General features: G+C 43.3%; 1 protein-coding gene across 4 annotated transcripts in view; it reads left to right on the forward strand.

Moving 5' to 3' along the window:
* Positions 1-2,006: 2,006 nt before the first annotated feature.
* ATP11B (ATPase phospholipid transporting 11B (putative)) overlaps positions 2,007-18,355 on the forward strand; it is a 100,935-nt gene continuing 84,586 nt past the window's right edge. For 2 of the 4 annotated variants that reach the window (XM_075004680.1, XM_075004681.1), the window contains exon 1: positions 2,007-2,274. In XM_075004680.1, the coding sequence (XP_074860781.1) occupies positions 2,248-2,274 (27 nt within the window). In that variant the 5' untranslated portion in view covers positions 2,007-2,247. The remainder of the gene's footprint in view (positions 2,275-18,355) is intronic. The other 2 variants (XM_075004679.1, XM_075004678.1) reach the window with 1 other exon arrangement.

An 18,355-nucleotide genomic window follows, 5' to 3' on the forward strand; every position in this document is an offset into this window, starting at 1 on the left:
TCGAAGTTGGTGCCGCTACTTCGAAGTAGCGTGCACGTGTAGACGCAGCTACAGAGAACCAAAAACAGTAAGTAAGGAGGACAAATCAGAAAAAGATAATCAAGGTGAGCAAATCAGAGAGTGAAGGGGTGGGGGGGCGGAGATCAAGAATTAGATTGAGTCAAGTATGCAGATGAGCCCCTATAGTGACTCAGAAAGCTCCCATCACGATTTAAACCATATGTTAATGTTCCGGATTTGAATATAAATGTCAGTTCATCCACTTCTCTTTCTAAAACGGAGTGATAATGTCTCTTCAGTAACACACATACCTTGAGGTCATTGACAGAATGCCCCATTCCATTAAAATGTTGACAAACTGGTTTGTGGATCTGGAGTGTTTTGATGTCTGTTTTGTGCCCGTTGACCCTTTGTCTAAGGGAGTTAGAAGTCTGTCCAATATACAAAGCATCTGGGCATTGTTGGCACATGATGGCATATATGATGTTAGTAGAGGAGCATGAGAAAGTGCCCGTGATTCTGTGAGTAACCTGGTTAGGTCCAGTGATGGTATTTCCAGAGAAGATATGTGGACAAAGCTGGCAGCGGGCTTTGTTGCAGGGAAAGGTTCCAGGACTGGTGTTCCTGGGGTATAGACTGTGGCTGTTAGTAAGGATCCTCATGAGGTTGGGAGGTTGTCTGTAGGAGAGAACAGGCATGTCACCCAGGTCTCTGTCAGTTGGATCAGAGCAAATGCGATTATACCTAAGAGCTTGACTGTAAACAATGGATCTAGTCACGTGTGCAGGATGGAAACTAGAAGGGTGTAGATAAGTATAGCGATCAGACCAAAAACTACAACAACTTTACCAAATATTCATAAACCTTAATTACCCACCAGGAGAAATAAAAAAACAAATCGACAGGGCCAGACGCATACCCAGAAACCAGCTACTCCAAGATCAGCCCAAAAAAGCCAAGAACAGAACACCACTGGTCATCACCTACAGCCCCCAACTCAGACCACTGCAAGGAATTATTAAAGACCTACAACCTATTCTTAATCAGGATGCTACACTCCAGAAGGCCCTGGGTGACATGCCTGCTCTCTCCTACAGACAACCTCCCAACCTCATGAGGATTCTTACTAACAGCCACAGGTTCAGTTGGTGGAGGCAGTCGGTGTTGCCTCCCTTTCATCCCACCACTCACAAGGCCAGTGGTGGGAATGGCAGCCTGCCCCAGGCTGCTGGGCCATGCCAGGCCACCCTCTCAACACGCTATGCCTTCCTTCTGTGCAAGTGGCAGGAATTGGAGAGGTGCTCTGCTTCCCACCACTTGCGGAGAAATGAGGCCCCGTACGCTGGGAGGCTGGAGCATGCTGATGCTCCTGCTGCGTGTGTGGCTAGTGGTGATGTGGCGGGGGACACAACCCCAGCTGCATCACCAGCCTGACCCTCAGCCCCAGGTAGTCCTGGTGTAACCCACACACCTACGTGTGGTATCCAGACCACTTCACAAAGAATGCATCCTCTACAGCTTAAGCTCAGAGCCAGCTGGCCTTCAGCTCAAGCTGTACCAGAGGCACTTGCACTAAGCTCCTGAGGTCTCAGGTTTAAGTCCCCCTATGGGCAGGTACCCAGTGCCTGAGGATAAGCCTGTGGCATGGGGGAGTTTGTCTCCACCCTGGACTTGCAGGGGGGCGGGGGTTGCCCTGTGTCCCCTTCAGGATGCCCCTGCTTCCCGCTGGGAGGATACACAGACACAGGGAATTTTAGGTGCCAGGCTCGGCCTGGGCAGTAGTCTCAGGCTCGGCCTGGTAAGTGCTTTGTAGACATCCACGCCCAGCAGGCTTCTGCGGCAAGAGCTGTTGTACCAAGGGGGTTAAAACGAGAGCAGCGGGGAGACCCGCATACCGTAAAGCACCAAGGGACGGGCTGGAATTTTTCCCTCCGCTCCTACTTTTAAACCCCCTCAGCTCACCCCGCCCCCAACTGTCCTTCCGGCCCCTCCCCTTTCGCATTCCTGATGGCGTCACTTCCGGGAGGTGGAGCGCCCCTGCTTGGGTGACAACGGCGGCTGGATGATGGCGGCTGTCCGGCGGCTGCAGCGGCTCGCGGGGCTGGGTGGGCTGCGCCGAACCTAAGCAGGGTCTCTGCGCCATGGGGAGGCGCAGCAGCGGCTGGCGGCTACACTGAGGCGGCGGCGGCGGGCTCGAGCGGCGCCTTCGAGGGGAGCCTCCACGCCGGGCACTGACAGGCCGGGGGGATGTTACGGTGGATCCGCCAGCAGCTGGTAGGTTGCCCACCCCCTCAGCCGGGCCGTGCGGTGGGGCAGCGTGAGAGAGCGGTGCCGGGTAGCGCCAGGTCATGCCCGGGGACTGGCCCGAGGGGACGGGGCGCCCCTCCTTCTGTAGGGCCGCGGGGCCCCCCCACTGCTCTCCCCGCAGGGCAGCCCCATCTGAGGGGGGTAGCTGCGCAGCCGGACCCTCTCCAGGCCTCGCCTCCCGAAATCCCGAGTTTCGGCTGAACCCCACCCACTCCTTCCGTCCTCCGCGGGAGCGCCCTGAACCCGGCGTCTCCCCCATCGAACGAGGGAGGGCAGGTGCAGGCTGGGTTGAAACAGTGGGAGACTCAATCTGTCACGCCGCGGTCAGGCGGAGCTCCCCCGACCCCAGCCGGCAGGTGTGAGCCAATTTGAGGGTGAAACAGGCTAGTCTTTCCTCCTGGACGTGGAATCTCTGTCAAATAGGGTCGAGGGAGGAGAGAGAGTGTGGCAGGGCGGCTGACGTCTCAGTGGACTTTTGTTTTGTCTGGAAAAAAAATATACTCCTGAAGCTCGGGGGGGGGGGGGGGTTGGTTTTGTTTTTTGGGGGGTAAAGGGGTTCTCCCACTGTTAAGAGAAGAACGGCAATGCCTTTTTTCATTGGGTGCTCGGTTCCGGGACTCTGCTTTCTGCTTTTAACACAGGTTCTTTTGAAGTGCCTGTTTTTTAATGCTTTCCTGTCTCATTTCTCAATGCTGTACATAGGCTCTTAAGGGCTGAGGTAATTAAACAAACATGTTTAAATCTAATTGGTAACAGCATAAAAACAAAATTTCCCACTTCAAGTCAGACACTGGGTTAAAAGCTGCTTAGTGTCAGATTACTGTTGAAAAGAGACGACTTCAAATGAGCAAGAGTTGGTATACCTGTTGAACTGCATACAGTAGGGACATAATGCAACTGTACAGAACCATACTGTCCCTGCCATTCCAGAAATAATCATATATTGAAGTTTGCTGTTTCCCTTTAAATAATTTGTCACTGAAATAGCCATGAACAGCACTTGAATGCCTTCCGATTCATAAAACAAAGTGAAATACAAAATCTCAATTAAAGAAATGCTTACAGAGTGTCCCAAAGATAGATATTTCCATTATTTAAAAAAAAAAAAAAAGTCCTGTGTCAATTTATAGCCTAACAGGTATTTTGGACCATAAGGTTTCGGTGGGCAGAGAGTCAGTTCATCAGATGCATCTAACAGGGCTACCCCTCTGATATATGATTATTTTTAAACCCTTTTGTTTTATTTCATTGCAGTTATGGTTGATATGTTCTGTTTTATATAGTGTGTTACTGTAAATGGCACTTTTCTCATTATATATTCTAGTTTAATTGCATACCATCACTTCTTTATAGAGAAGACCACAGCCAAGGAGTGGGTTTTTAAGAATTTTGTTCCCCTGACTAGATTGCATGTGTTTCCTACTGTCCTGCGGTAACCTGAGGTGGGTGCCTCAGTTTCCCCTAGGCACAGCATCAGTACACAGTGCTAAGGGGAGTTTCCATGTGACAACTTCTCACACATAGGACAGGCCCTCCATGCTCTTTGTAACCTGGACAAGCAGGTAATGCCTTTTTTTCGCAGGGAACAGGACAAAGGAGGGAGGAGGGCTGGCTGCTTTGAATTAGAACTGCACTGTGGAGTGGGGCAGTCTCATTGGTCTGGAGAGGAAGGACGGTTGCCTAGGGTCCCAGCTCAGGGACACCCTCTGGGCTTCCTCTATCCAGAATGAATTGTAGTGATTGCTTCAGGTTTCTGTGTGACAAGTCTGTTCTGCTTGGCATCCCTGTCAACTAATAAAATCTTAAGAGTGACATCTGACTGTGTGTGGGGTATGGAGCCTGGTGAGCCATCTCCCACCCCATGACTTTCTTGATTTTTGGGCATCTTTTGCTTCTTTTGAACTAGTTTATGGCTGTGACAAGACCTGTAATTTAGGTTATTTCTGGTGTAATTAGTTGAAGCATAGAGCTGGCAGGGACAATGCAGCTGCTAGTTTTGACTATTTTCATATCTGTGGTATGATGATGAAGTTCTGTGTCCCTGGAAATTAATTGTTTTATCTCAGATATGGCTGTACACTTCTGCTTTATTGCATCCATGCCCCAAAGAGTTGCTAATCTGATTGTGACATCAAGATTGAAGGGTTTTATACAGAGCAGCTCTCTTCCTTGTTTACCTTGAAGATGGGACTGTAGAGCCCAATGTCTAGTCTCTTTCTCACAAAGTGTATCTTGGAATAGTATGTTCAGTTCTATGAACTTGTTTATGAGGTGTGGTTTTGTTCTCCTATTGCACTATAACACTGGACAGCTCTTCAAAGATCTGTTTAATCTTGGAATAGAGAGGTGTCATAGTTAAGGCCTACCAAATTCATGGCCCATTTTGGTCAATTTCATAGCCATGGGATTTCAAGTGTCATAAATTATATGATTTCAGCTATTTACATCCTAAGTTTCATGGTGTAATTGTAGAGGTTCTGACTCAAAAAGGAATTGGGGTAGGGGCTAGCAAGGTTATTGTGGGCAGAGTTCTGTTACTGCTGCCCTTACTTCTGTGCTCCTGCTGGCCATGGTGCTTTTCTTCGGATCTGGGCAGTTGGAGAGTTTTGGTTCTTGGTTACAGCAACGAAGGGTCCTGTGGCACCTTACAGACTAACAGAAGAGTTTTGAGCATGAGCTTTCGTGAGCACAGACTCGCTTCATCAGATGACGAAAGCTCATGCTCAAAACTTTTCTGTTAGTCTATAAGGTGCCACAGGACCCTTCGTTGCTGTTACAGATCCAGACTAACACGGCTACCCCTCCGATACTTGGTTCTTGGTTAGTAACCCAGCTCTGAAAGCAGAGCCCTCATTTTCAGGAGCAAAAAATGTGAGGATGGCAGGGTATGGTATTGCCACCCTTACTTCTACACTACTGCCAGTGGACTGTCGCCTTCAGAGCTGGGTGCTTGACAAAGACACGCCACACTCTAGCCCCCCAGCTCTGAAGGCAGTGCAGATGTAAGGGTGACAATACTATGACACACCCAAGCAGTAACCTTGTGATTTCCCTCCCACCTCCCTAGCCAATGTGTCTGATAAACTTTTCCATCCATATGTGGGTTTTTTTTCTTGCATGTACAGAATAATTTTTTGTGCACTGAAGCATGTGTGAATGTGGACCACCAGCAGAAACGAAAAACATAGCTCTGCTGGTCAGCTGGGCAACATCTGAATCTCTTCTGAGCATCCACCCAGGCACGGAGCTTACGGGGAACTGCCTACAACTCTTTTGGGTCTGGACCCCCAATTTGCAAAACACTGATGACTTTTTTGAAATCTGTATAGGGTAAAAGCATATAAAAGATCAGATTTCATTGCAGGGAGGGTGGAAGGGAAGGATGGGAGCAGATTTCACAGTCTGGGATGCTTTTTTTCCAAGGCCGTGAATTCAGTAGGGTTCTAGTCATAGTCTGCATGCTCAGGAGAATTGTGGCTAGAAGAGTGACTTAATTTGCAAAAATGCTGTGGCATAGAGCTATTCTAGATTTTAAATGACTTAAACTGCTGTTTATTTTTCAAGTTAGAGACTGAGTTGTCTGAGTCCACAGCTTATCTGTTGCTGGTATTGAACACCACATGCAACCTGACAATGGCAATTTTTTTAAAGAGGACCTTAATTTATACATGTAAAATAGTGCAGCTAAAAATTTAGATGAATATATTTTTTTAGGTAATATGAAGAAGCTGTGATTTCTCATAGCTATAAGATTAACAAATTACCCCAGGACTCTTTTTTTTTAATAGTTTTTGTCAGTGTTACTATATTAAAATTTTATTCTAAAAAGTATAAACATCTGTGGCATAAAATTCAGCATAACAGATACATTTTATAAATGCTTCTGAAGAAGAGAGGGAGTGATTAGTTAAAGTTGCTTTGGGCGTTTTTCCAAGCATATGGGTAGTGTGAAAAACACAGGAATGGATTCAGGGAATATAGGGAGCAGTTGTAAAAGGTTTTGTCAAAGATGGGGATTGCAGTGGATTATATAAGAAAATAGAAGCAAGTATAGATTTATAGAATTTCAGAGGCGTGGAAAAGATGCTAAATCTGAATTTGGAAGAAGGCAGCAATTAAAGGAAGCAGTTGGATAGAGCAAAAGGAGAGGAATATAAAATTAGTACCTGTAGCAATGCTTTTTGGAGAAAAGATAAAAGGAGCTTATGCTGTTGAAGGTGAAGCCATGGAAACATTGAGAAGTTTAAACAGTGGAGGAAATCAGGATGCAAGGAAAAATCAGGAAAAGAGGAATTGAGAAAGGAGTATGTTGAAAGAGGGTCCTTAGAAAACAAACCTAGTTTTTTGTCTGTGAAGGTCTATGCACACCTCTGAATTTGTGCAGATAAGTGATTGGCCTAGATATCTTTTGTGTTGGGAGAGCTCTGGAGGCCTCATGCATGGGAAGGCTGTAAATAGAAATTAGCAGTAGTTTCTCAGGGGGACTAGATTTGAAAAGACTGATGATAATGTTTGGTTTTTAGTTTTTTTACGTAATAAAGTGAAACATGTAAAGCAGGAGGAGCAACGACTTTAAAAATGAACACAGTATGGTGCATAACAAACATATTAACAGTCACCACCATGAAGAGTAACTGGTCTACTCTGTTCCTCTGTTCTTTCAAGGAATTAAAATACACACATACATGCTAGAAGACTTACTCAGCATTGCTTGGGTCCTTCAGGGCAGAGGGTTGGCAATGTGGGTAATGCAGGAGTCAGAGAAGAAGCTTGGGGATGGGGGGGGACTCAGGGCAGGAGGCTGTGGGTGTGAGGAGTGCAGGAATCAGGGCTGGGTGTGAGAGGGGGCTCAGGGTGAGGGTGGCTTCTGGCTTCTTCCCAGGGCTGGCCTGGGAGTAGGGGGCCATGCACTAGGGGGTCGTGCACTCTGCCAGCCTGAGCATGGCCCAGGGATGGAGATGGGGCAGGGCAGCAGCTGCTGGCCAGTGGCTGCTCTCTGGGGCTCTTGCTGCCTCCCTGCAGCGATTATTCTTCCTGTGTTTGTTTACCTTCCTACCACCCCCCATGATCTTGGGTGGATGTAACTGTCCCTGCTCTCACACCCATCCCTTTCCATTTGATATGAAACAGTCACATTCTACACACATCTAATCCTGGCACTACCAAATCCTGACCCGACTTAAGTTACGATAAGTGGAAGCTGTGTGCCAAAATTGGTGGTCCTAGCTCTTACAGTTTAGTTCTTGAATAAACAGACTCCCAGATGGACAGATAGGCACATTTCTAAAATATATAAATGTATAGTCTTTCATTATGATGTGTGAACATATCTGTTACCATTTTGCTGCACATGAACAAGTATTGGGGGGTATAAAATTAATCTGCAGAACTTTTTTCAGAAAAGGAGAGAGAATACAATTTGAAAACAGACTTTTGTTGTCTGTGTAATCTAAAATCGCTGTTTTTTAAAAAATATAGTTTTCCTTGAAGCTAATGTATATTTCTTACACTACTTAAAGCACTTTTCAGAATCGTAAAACTCTTCATAAATATTTATACATTATTTTAAATACTTTTTTTCCAGTAAACTAGTCATATAATATAACTGTTTCCTTAGAGATAAAATCATGGCTGAATACCAAGCAAGAATGTTAATAAGAATAGAGGTTTATGTTCAGTGTACACCCATGAATGTGTAATGACAATCACTTAGTTTCATTTTGCTAGGTGCAGTACTATATTTATTTATTAATGTAATGCTCATAACTGTGTTAGCTTAAGTTGGAAAACTTGTTTAAAAATGTGGTATTCTTAGGTGTCTTTATTTACATACTGCCAACCTGTAACAAGTCATAAAATAGTTTAACCAAGTTGTCCGACTAGCTCTCAGTTAAAGTTTATGTTCATTGCAGTGAGAGAGAAGATGAATGAGGGACCAGCACGCTCCGTAGTGTAAGAACAGTGTGTGGCAGATGAAATGTGCTTTTGTAAATTAGGAGTTTGGGGGTTTTCTCTTTATATATCCTGTAATAAGTAAGCGCTTTCTAATGTTCTCTTATGCACATTAATGCAGTACTCTTTTGAAGTACACTAAGGAGTTGTCAGTGGTTTCTAGCAGGTGCTGTAACCTACATGGACAAATTAACGCCCAAAACACTAGCATGCTTTAGAAATCAGACTTCATTAGTTCTATTGCTGCTCCGTGTAGAGACAAAGCCTTAGATCAGTTGTTTTCATTTTTCATTTGGTCTGTGTCTACACGGGCACAAATCTTCAAAATAGCCATATTTTAAAGATTACTAATGAGGCGCTGAATTGAATATTCAGTGCCTCATTAGCATTAGGATGCTTCCGGCCGTGGTGCTTCAAAAGTGCTGCTCAGCACAGCTACATGGGGATCCTTTTCGAAAGGACCCCGCACCTTTTGAAATCCACTTATTCCAATCGGGATAAGGGGATTTTGAAAGGTGTGGGGTCCTTTTGAAAAGGACCCCTGTGTAGCTGCACTGTGGCTGGAAGCATCCTAATGCTAATGAGGTGATGAATATTCAATTCAGTGCCTCATTAGTAATCTTTGAAATGGCCATTAGCATGGCTATTTCAAAGATTTGTGCCCGTGTAGACACACCCTTGCAGAGCCCATTAGAAGTCTTAGGGGAAGTCTGCGGACCAAAGGTTGAAAATCATGGCCTTAGGTACAGGTTACCATTGCTAATATGGGTTTTTTTTTTGGTGGGTGTTTTATTTTTGTTTAAATTGCTGATGTTTTATCAGCATTTATTGGTTAAAACCAAAAATCAGAAGCCCTCTTTCTAACTGTATGGCAAGGGGGGCGGCAATAAGCAGTGTACAGGCTTGATGTGGCGCATCAGGGTTAGCTCCTGGTGGTCCACTAAGTGCTTTGTTTATCTGTGCATCCACAGGTATGGCCGCTCACGGCTCTCATTGGGCACAGTTTGGTGTGGATCAGGCCACCACTTCCCATAGCTCCTAATGGCTGGGAATGGCAAACTGTGGCTAGTGGAAGCTGCAAATGGTTCTACCTGCAAACATTAAGGTAAATGAAACATTTGGCCCTTGTCCTGGTGAACTTCATTCAACCTGCAGGCCACTTATTACCCACCCCGATGTATGGCCTGATTTGGCCATAATGCTATTTGGGCAGCATTTATTCATGTTTGTTTGGCTAATAAAGATTGAATTTAAGTCATTGCACTGTCACCAGATGAAAGGCATGACAAATTTGCGATAACTAATGTCTTTAAAATAACATACTTTCATTTGTATGACTGGTAGCTGGACTATTATTTTAGTTCTCGGAATAGAAAGTGGAATGTATGACAAACTCCATGTACCCAGCTAGGTTAGTATATGATCATAAACAGTATACTGGAGTTTACTATTTATAAAATTACTGTAAGATTAAAAGAACTACACAAGGACAAAGGAATATGTTTAAAAATGTGAAAATATGACCCAACTAATGCAAACCATATTAATTTAATGTTACTGCAGTCTGGATTACTCTGAAATCCAGGTGGTGGTCTTTGCATTGTTATTTCTCCCTATCGTTGGATGAGATGGCTGACTTCCTTGTAATTTTCTTCCATTTTAAATCTGGTTGTTTCCTTTTATAATGGAAGTAGAAGAAAAATACAGAATTTAAAATAATTTTTTATATATTTTAATTAAAGCATCAGTCAGTAGTGGATTACCTGTGTCTTGTTTCTCTTTCCTCTATGTCCTGTGTAGTCTTGATACCACGTAACTAATTCTGTAGGAACCTGGCTTTAATCTCAATGCTTAACAAGACACAAAAAATCCTTAGTTGAGTGAATGGGTATTGGAGAGCCAGCAGGTAAGAGCAGTAACAAAATTGATTTGACAAAGCAATTCTGGAAACACAAGGTCATTTCTGCTAGCAAAGCCCAGGTGACACATTTGCGACTAGGCTATATTGTTTATGTAACATGTTTCTCTTCCAATGAAAGATTTTTAGGAAAAACTGAAACTATGTAATGAGAATAGATTATAGGAATGACAGCAACACTATCACTTTCTTATTAAAAAAGTCAGTTTATCTGGCCTTCAAAATTCATCAGTTTTGTTATGACTTTTTGTGCTTTCTTTACAATCAGTCCTGGTTACCAAGAGGTCTTTGTAAACAGAAGCAGTCACCTTCTTGCTTAGATTGCTTTGCTTTTCCTTTCTTTTTTTAGTAATATCAGAAATCCACTGTGTTTAACATCAATATTGCTTCCACATAGATGCTGCATAGTAAAATGCAGCATCACTGAATGGCCATAATGAAAGAAGGGTGGATCTGAAAGAAGGCTTAAAGGGTAACTTAGGCAGGCAGTCAAGTTCCACTTAAATTGGAATTAATGCAGGGCATTTTGGTTAACACCCTTTTTTTTTTTTTTTTGGGGGGGGGGGGGGCACAAAACCTCATGAGAGCAGTACATTTTCCCAAATATCATGCATAATTATTGTCCTCCTTTAGAAGAGTGCTTGAATTTTTAGCCTCACTTGGAACATGTTTTCCCATCACAATGCTGTCTGATCTTGTGGGCTACAATGTGAATTGGTGGTTATTCCTATTTACCACATTTTGTAGAGATACAGAGGAAGAGGAAATTGCAGAAAGACTACATGATAGTTAAATTTTCTTTCTTCTTAACATTGCACCAGAGCATCTTTTAGAACTGGAAGGAATATAGCTGCAGTACTTTAAAAGAACAGGAACAAATTTGCTTGGAAACACACAAACCTGAAGGTACCTGGATTTCTTCACTCTTTTTAGTTAAAGTGTGCTTAAAGCTGCAAGAAAGGTTTCCTCTAACCTATGACGTGAAAAATTTTGTTTGCCTTTAGTACAGTGATCAGCCTAGAAGAATAATTAGCTGGCTGTGAGAATACAAATTTGTGAAGACTTCTGAGTATAAATTGTATATGTAAGCAACTACTTTTCTGATACAGGAAAACACGTCATCTAAACAAAATAGTTTTCAGAAGACAGATTTTCTTAAATTAATCTGACTAGGTTCAGCAGGCTATCTAGCAGATCAGTGGATTTTTTTTCCCCAGCGGGTTGGGGTTCAGATTCCATTCATCCTGGATATCAGAATCACTCTCCTTCCCTTCTCACTACAGGGAAGTGGCCTCTTGTAATGGTCTCAGATTTACTCACTTTTTGTCAATACATGGTGGTGGTAGTGGGCTTGAGAGGGAGCTCTCTTTCCTTGGTTAGTGTTGCTGGTGTGCATGCCTTTTGAATAAAGCAAGAGTTTCCAAGTCAGGTTTTGCCCTCTTCTTTTTTTAACCCAATTCACTGAAAAATCCACTTACTCATTAAAATTTTAAATTGACTTGCTTCTTTTCTACAACAAATGATAAAGCCTTATACCTTTCTCACAGAAGTTTGAATGAGAAGAATTACAGATGGAAAGTGGGAGATAATGTAATGTGCATAATGTTTGTATATCACATAATAAATGCTAATGCAGATCATAAAGTTACTGTACAACAGCAAATCTGTAAATATTCCCATATATATTGTAATAAATTTTTGGCTGGGGATTTTATATGCCATCATTTGCTAGCTTATTTTCTTCATGGGTTTTTTAACACATCTTTTGTTTCACAATGCTTATTAGAGTCATCATTAGTCTTCTTGCTAAAGAAGAAATGTCAGTTTCTTAACTTCAAGATTTACAAAACCACAGCTGAATAGTTTGGTGAAATCAATGTAGAGTTCCATCTTGTGGGGGTGTTTTAAAATTATGTAACACATTAGTAAACTAAAAGTAATAACCAACTGCCTTTCTTGTTTATTTTAAAAATTGTATGTCTTTGGCTCCTCTTTCAGCGATCACTGGTAATCACAGAAGATTAAAATTAGGAGAGAGCTCAGGGGGATATCTAGTCCAGTCCCGTGCTCAGAACAGGACCAACCCCAACTAAATTATTCCAGCAAGGTCTTTGTCAAGCTTGGTCTTAAAAACCTCTAAAGATGTGGATTCTGCCACCTCCCCAGGCAACTCATTCCAGTGTTTCACCACTCTCCTAGGGCTCGTCTACACTTGCCCCCAACTTTGAAGGGGGCATATTAATCAGGGCCATGGGATATTACTATTGAAGTGCTGCAGTGAATATGCAGCACTTCATCAGGCTAATTTTCTCCCATGGCAACTCTGAAGCTTCAGACTTCAAAGTGCCAGCATGCTTGTAGCCGCGGGCACTTTGAAGTCCCTTTACTCCTCAAAAAGTAGTGCTACAAGCATGCCAGCACATTCAAGTTTGAAGCTTCGAAGTTGCTGCAGGGGAAAATTAGCCTTATGAAGTGCTGTGTATTCACTACAGCACTTCATTAGTAACCTCCCATGGCCCTGATTAACATGCCCCCTTCGAAGTTTGGGGGCAAGTGTAGACACAGCCCTAATGAATTAGTTTTTTTCCCCACTAAAATACAACCTAGACCTCTCCTATTGCAACTTCAGACTATTGTTTCTTGTATTGTCATCTGCCACCACTGAGAACAGCCTAACTCCTTACTCTTTGGACTCCTCCTTCAGGTATTTAAAGGCTGCTATCAAATCCCCCCTCATTCTTCTCTTCAGACTAAATAAGCCCTCAGGCTCTCCTCGTTAGTCATGTGCCTCAGACCCTACTTTCAAGAGCTGCAATGTGCATGTGTATGAGACAGTCCTTAATAAATACATAAAAAATAATAACATCAAGCCATACTTTTTGTAACCCCTATTTTAAGAACAGTGCATACACAATAATTTGTACCAGTTAGAAAGTTAAATTACTCCCATCCCACAAACCTGCCCACAGCTCCAGGTTTAACCCCTTCAGCCCCAGACCCCCGCCCCGCCCCAAATCTCCAGGTGTTACCGGCCTCAGAGCCTGAGTGTAGCTCTCCTTCATGGCTGCCACCGCCTCTCCCTCACTGCTTCCCCTGCTTCTTCATTTTCTGCTGGGCTCCAGCAGGCTCAGACAGCTCTCCTGCAAACTTCCCCCATGTGCCTGGTGGGCGGTGGCCTCTCCTGCCAGTTTTCTCCTCCAGTGTCCCTGCCTTGCAGGCTGAATTCTGTGCATGGCCCCCTGACCTGCTGGCTTTCTTCTCTACGTCCTTCTGCCGTGCTGGCTGACTTCTACAGGACTCCCTGCTGCAGCTGACTGCTCAGTGGCTCTGGAGATTACTATCACTTAAACAAAAAAAGCTAAATTCCATTTGAGCAGCGGCAGCCTCTGCAACTGCAGGAGGAGTCAAGCCGTGGCAGTACTTGGAGCTGCAAGTGACTCGTTAAAGAGCTGCTTGTGGCTCCGAAGCCACAGGTTGCTGACCACTGCTGTGGCAGAAAGACAACATGGCACATTCTGTGCAGATCACAATAGCTGAATGCTCAGTGTCCATATTGTACTCCTAGGAGCCGCCTCATATTTTTCACTTCTCACAAAACCTGAAAGACACAAAATCTCTGTGAAGTATCGGAGGGGTAGCCGTGTTAGTCTGGATCGGTAGCAGCAACGAAGGGTCCTGTGGCACCTTATAGACTAACAGAAAAGTTTAGAGCATGAGCTTTCGTGAGTTAACTCACTTCTTCAGATGCTGAAGAATTCTTAACTCACGAAAGCTCATGCTCTAAACTTTTCTGTTAGTCTATAAGGTGCCACAGGACCCTTCGTTGCTGCTAAAAATCTCTGTGGAAACTTTTGCCCAGGCAAACTCTGTTTGCTACTCATTGTTTGCAACTGGCTGCTTTTTTTATAAGGCTACTGGCTCAAAACAGTTGCCCCAGTTCAAAGCCTTCCCTCCAACCAATCATTCAAGGTCCACCTTCTCTCCACTGGATGGTTCCCAGGCAAACTCCATCTGTTTGCCTGTCCTCTGTTACTTATGTTTTTTGCTGTGGTGTTTAATGGCAATAGTCTGCTTATTTCTCTGTCTGAGAATTGTCTATACAGTGCTACTTAATTGAATTCAAGTTCCCTAAATGAAAAAGAAAATCAGTGGCAAATAATACATCAGCTACTTGTGCGGGACTTGTATGCCATTACATGTGTGCAGAATTACTCTTCCCCACAATTTTATTTGTTTCCCCACAGAAAAATGACTTTGTGATGCAGAAGCAAAGGAAAGCAAAAGAGCTCCTCCCCATCAGTGTGGGCATCTCGTTTTGGATACCCAGAGCAGTCAGTGGAGAGAAATCATTGTGAAGAGTGAGGAGGGCAGGACAGGAGTAGGAACACATTGGCTGATGACTCTTGCCCTGTACTGGGCTCAGCTGCTAGTCCCGACTGGAATGGTGGTGCAAGAGGACAGAACTTGCTGTTCGCCTGCAAGGAGCATCTGGTTTGGGAATGAGTGTGACCCATTCCCAAAAACATCCCCCAGTTGCACAAAGCCCCATGCCCCTCTTCCCCAATTCTTGTGCACATCACTCCTCAGCTGCTTAGGGGAGTGGTAACTACGAGGAGCTGCTCCTCATCTACCCAACCCCTGAGCACTGCGACCTTGCCATACCCAGTTTGTCCTGTCAAGCCTCACTAACGCCATGCACCCAGAAGCGCCATTCTGCTAAGTCTTACCTCCTGTATTTGGAAGCCCCCTGCACCCAGACCCTTAATGACCACCCTCAGTGATTTCACACACACACTGCCACTTGAAACCCTACCCGATGAGTCCTATCCACTTTACACCTGAATAAACCCCTGCAAAAGGACTCCCACCCCACTAAGCCAACTCTCACAGCATCTGAATCCTCCTGCTGAGCTCCTCACATTCAAACCTCTCTGCTGAGCCTCATCCACCTTCACCTGGTCCCTCCTACAGAGTCCCATTTCCTCCACTAAGCTGCGTGTATGTAACCAGATTCCCTCTCACCAACAGCTGTATCTCTCCACATGCTTACATCTTTCCAGAGCCAAATATTGTGGGGGAGATGTTTTAAAAGCATTATGCAGCGTTCAATGTCTTACTTCCCTTGTGGCTTTGATCTGTTCATCTCATTTGGGAGTTTGTTTGTTCTGCCGTTCCCTACTCTCAGTATTTCTCAGTGAGAAGTTTTGATTTACAAGCTCCATTTATCCAAAATGCTGGTATTATAAAAGCATTCTTCTGTCTTTTTTTCTGTCAGCAAAGAAAAATCCCTTCGTTGTTATTAAATATTTTAGCACTTCAGCTTCATGTTTCTCTTCTCCCTTGCAAAACTCTGAGCAGCTTCTTTCCCTCTTTAGTTTCCTATATGTGTTTCCAGTCCTTTCTGCTAACTAAACCCTTTGTATATTTCTACACTACAAAATAATTGTGCTTGTCCAATAGAGCTAAAAATGGCATTGTATAAGTTTAGGCTCTGGTGAATGCCCAGGCTCTGAGACCTGCCACCACACAAGGTTTCAGAACCTAGTCTGTCCTGAGCCTGAATATTTACACTGCTATTTTTTGTTTTACTGTAATAGCCTCACAAATTAGTTGACCCAGCCTCTTAGAGACTCTGCCACAGATTTTTTTTTCTAGTGCAGACATACCTTTTGTGCTCTTGTCCCAGTTTTTTCTTCGTATCTTCTTTCTTGCCAGCATGATAGGGTCCAGGTTTGCTGTGTAAACTATTCTGTTTGGTACCATAAATAATTTCCCAGCTGCTTTATATTTCTCATTGCTGCAAAACTTGCCTACCCCTGAGTATAATGCTTTTAAGATCAATGAATGAAAAGCCCCATGTAACGTATGAGAGAGCCCTTTAGGATTGAAGCATTTTATCCATGTTTTGTTGCATTTATATTTATCACATTGTCCATCACACGTTTTTGCTGGCAATCAATTTCATGCTTATAAGTTGCCTGTGAATGGATGCGTCTCTGATGGGTTTTGTCAAGCATTGAAAGTAATTTTAATGTGACGGTTTTCAATGTGCTTAACATTGCTGCTTTAATTTTAAGGTCTGCCTTTATTACCTATGATTATAATTTTTAATCAGTAAGGATTCCTCTTTTGAGGTTTCTTTTTTATTATTATTATTATAAAAGCCAGCTTTATTCCCTCTAAAGTTTACAAAGCGGAAGGATTGAGCTTTTTCAACCCTATCTGTTACTAGTAAGGCTTTGAAAAATGTATCCATATTTAGTAGACATGAGAGCTAAGCCAACAAAAAGTGGAAAATATCTTATCTAGACCTAGACTCTGACTTTGAGGAATGCCAAAGGGAAAAGATAATAAAAAACTTAGCACGTATACTTAGATTTTTTGCTATTTCTTGTTCTGTCTCGTTGGGTTTTTAATTTCAACACTTTGTGGCTTTACTGGGGGCTGGCCTTTGCAGATTGTCCACTTATTTCCCCAGTTCTCGTTTGGCGTTGGCTTTTGGTAGTTCTGCTGAGTTTGGATTAACGAGTTGTTGCAGTCATTTCTTTGCCCAGTTTATTCTATGACTTTGCAGATGATAAAGCTAGCTTCGGGTCATATGCATTCTCTAAAACCTTGTTTGTTACCAGTGACCGTCAGAGTTGTCTCCTGTTATCCATCAGCTGAAGAATTCACTCGAGTGGTCTGACCTAGTGGCACATATGATAGCTGTGCTGCGTTGTTCCCCCGCCCATGTCCATCACTGTGTTGCTGGTTTTGGTCAGTTTGTGTCCTCAAAACAGTTTGGTCTCCTTTCAGATTGTAAGATTTGGCCACCAAATTTTAGAGCATATACATCTTTCTTGAAACATAATACTTGCAGTTTCCCTTCTCTAGCTCCTTGTGAGAATGGGCAAAAATGGCAGAGCAGGCAAGAAGCAAGCTTAATTCCAGAAAGCAGGGTAATGGTTGTGACACACAGGGACAGACAGGGTCTCCTATAGTACTTCAGAAGTCTAAGAGCAAGATTGTAGCAGATGCCTGGTACTTTCCCTCCTTGCCGTGTTGGATCCTGTTGCACTCAAGCACTGCTGTCCTCTCCCTCCTCCACTCACATTTTTTGATAATGACTGTTTTTGATCTACCACCAAAACTAGGGCAGAGGCAAATACTGGTGTGGTTTTGCTGGCTCTGATTCTTGTGCAGCTGGCGGCGTGGCTACATTCGCACCAGAAGTAAAAAAAAACAAGTTCTCAGGTGCAATATCTGCTCTTCGACAAGGCTTTGTACAGCAGGCAGCATTATGGGTTTCGTTTTTCCTCCTAAGATTTGTATAACTCTGATCAGCAGATCTATGAAACACAGTACTCCTATGATTTAAATCTCCAATGGAAAAACACATTGATTTAACTCAAGTTTCCAACTGATACTACTTCACATATTCTTAAACAGTGGTGCAAATGTGATCACTAAAACATGTTAATTTGCAGCTCAGTACAGCATTTTACAACATCTATAAAGGGTATAGTTTGTGTAACTCTTCTAGACAATTTGATTTTTATTAATTCAGAAAATCATAATACTCATTACCTGTGTCAGGCTGCAGATGCTGCCATAGAACATTAGAAATGGTAGAAACTAAATCACAAAAACACAACACTTTTATTGTATTAAACGAAATCTCAGCTGTTACATTAATATGTCATATTTGCAATTGCAGTAGTCTCCTGAGTTGCCAGCAGACAGCTATCCTTAAATTTTTTAATTTCAAATTTTAACTCTGACAGACAAATCCTCAGAACACTGAGGATATGGTGTCCTTAAAACTTCTTCTAGAAGCTCTCATCTTCCTGACACCTCCTATCATTTTGATTCATACGCTGAAATAGAAATACGAGTTTCCCTGCTTTTTCAACTCCTGGTTGATTTCTTAGATTTGTGTGACTAATTCCAGACTATGGAAATATTCTCTCTTTGCCTGCAGAGGAAGCTACTCCTGTGGATAGTTGGCTCAGCAACTGAGGGAACTCTGTTTAAAGGTCCTTGGCTAATGATTCCCCCCAGTTCAGGGGAGTGACTTGGTTCAGAACATCATCAGTACGTAAATACTGATTATATGTTTTTGCTCCAGCCCTGAAATTTATTATGACTGGAATAACTGAGTGATTTTGAGATTGCAATGCAATGTCAGCAGCAGTA

This window comes from Carettochelys insculpta, chromosome 10 (genome assembly GCF_033958435.1).
Source record: "Carettochelys insculpta isolate YL-2023 chromosome 10, ASM3395843v1, whole genome shotgun sequence".
Taxonomy (NCBI): domain Eukaryota; kingdom Metazoa; phylum Chordata; order Testudines; family Carettochelyidae; genus Carettochelys; species Carettochelys insculpta.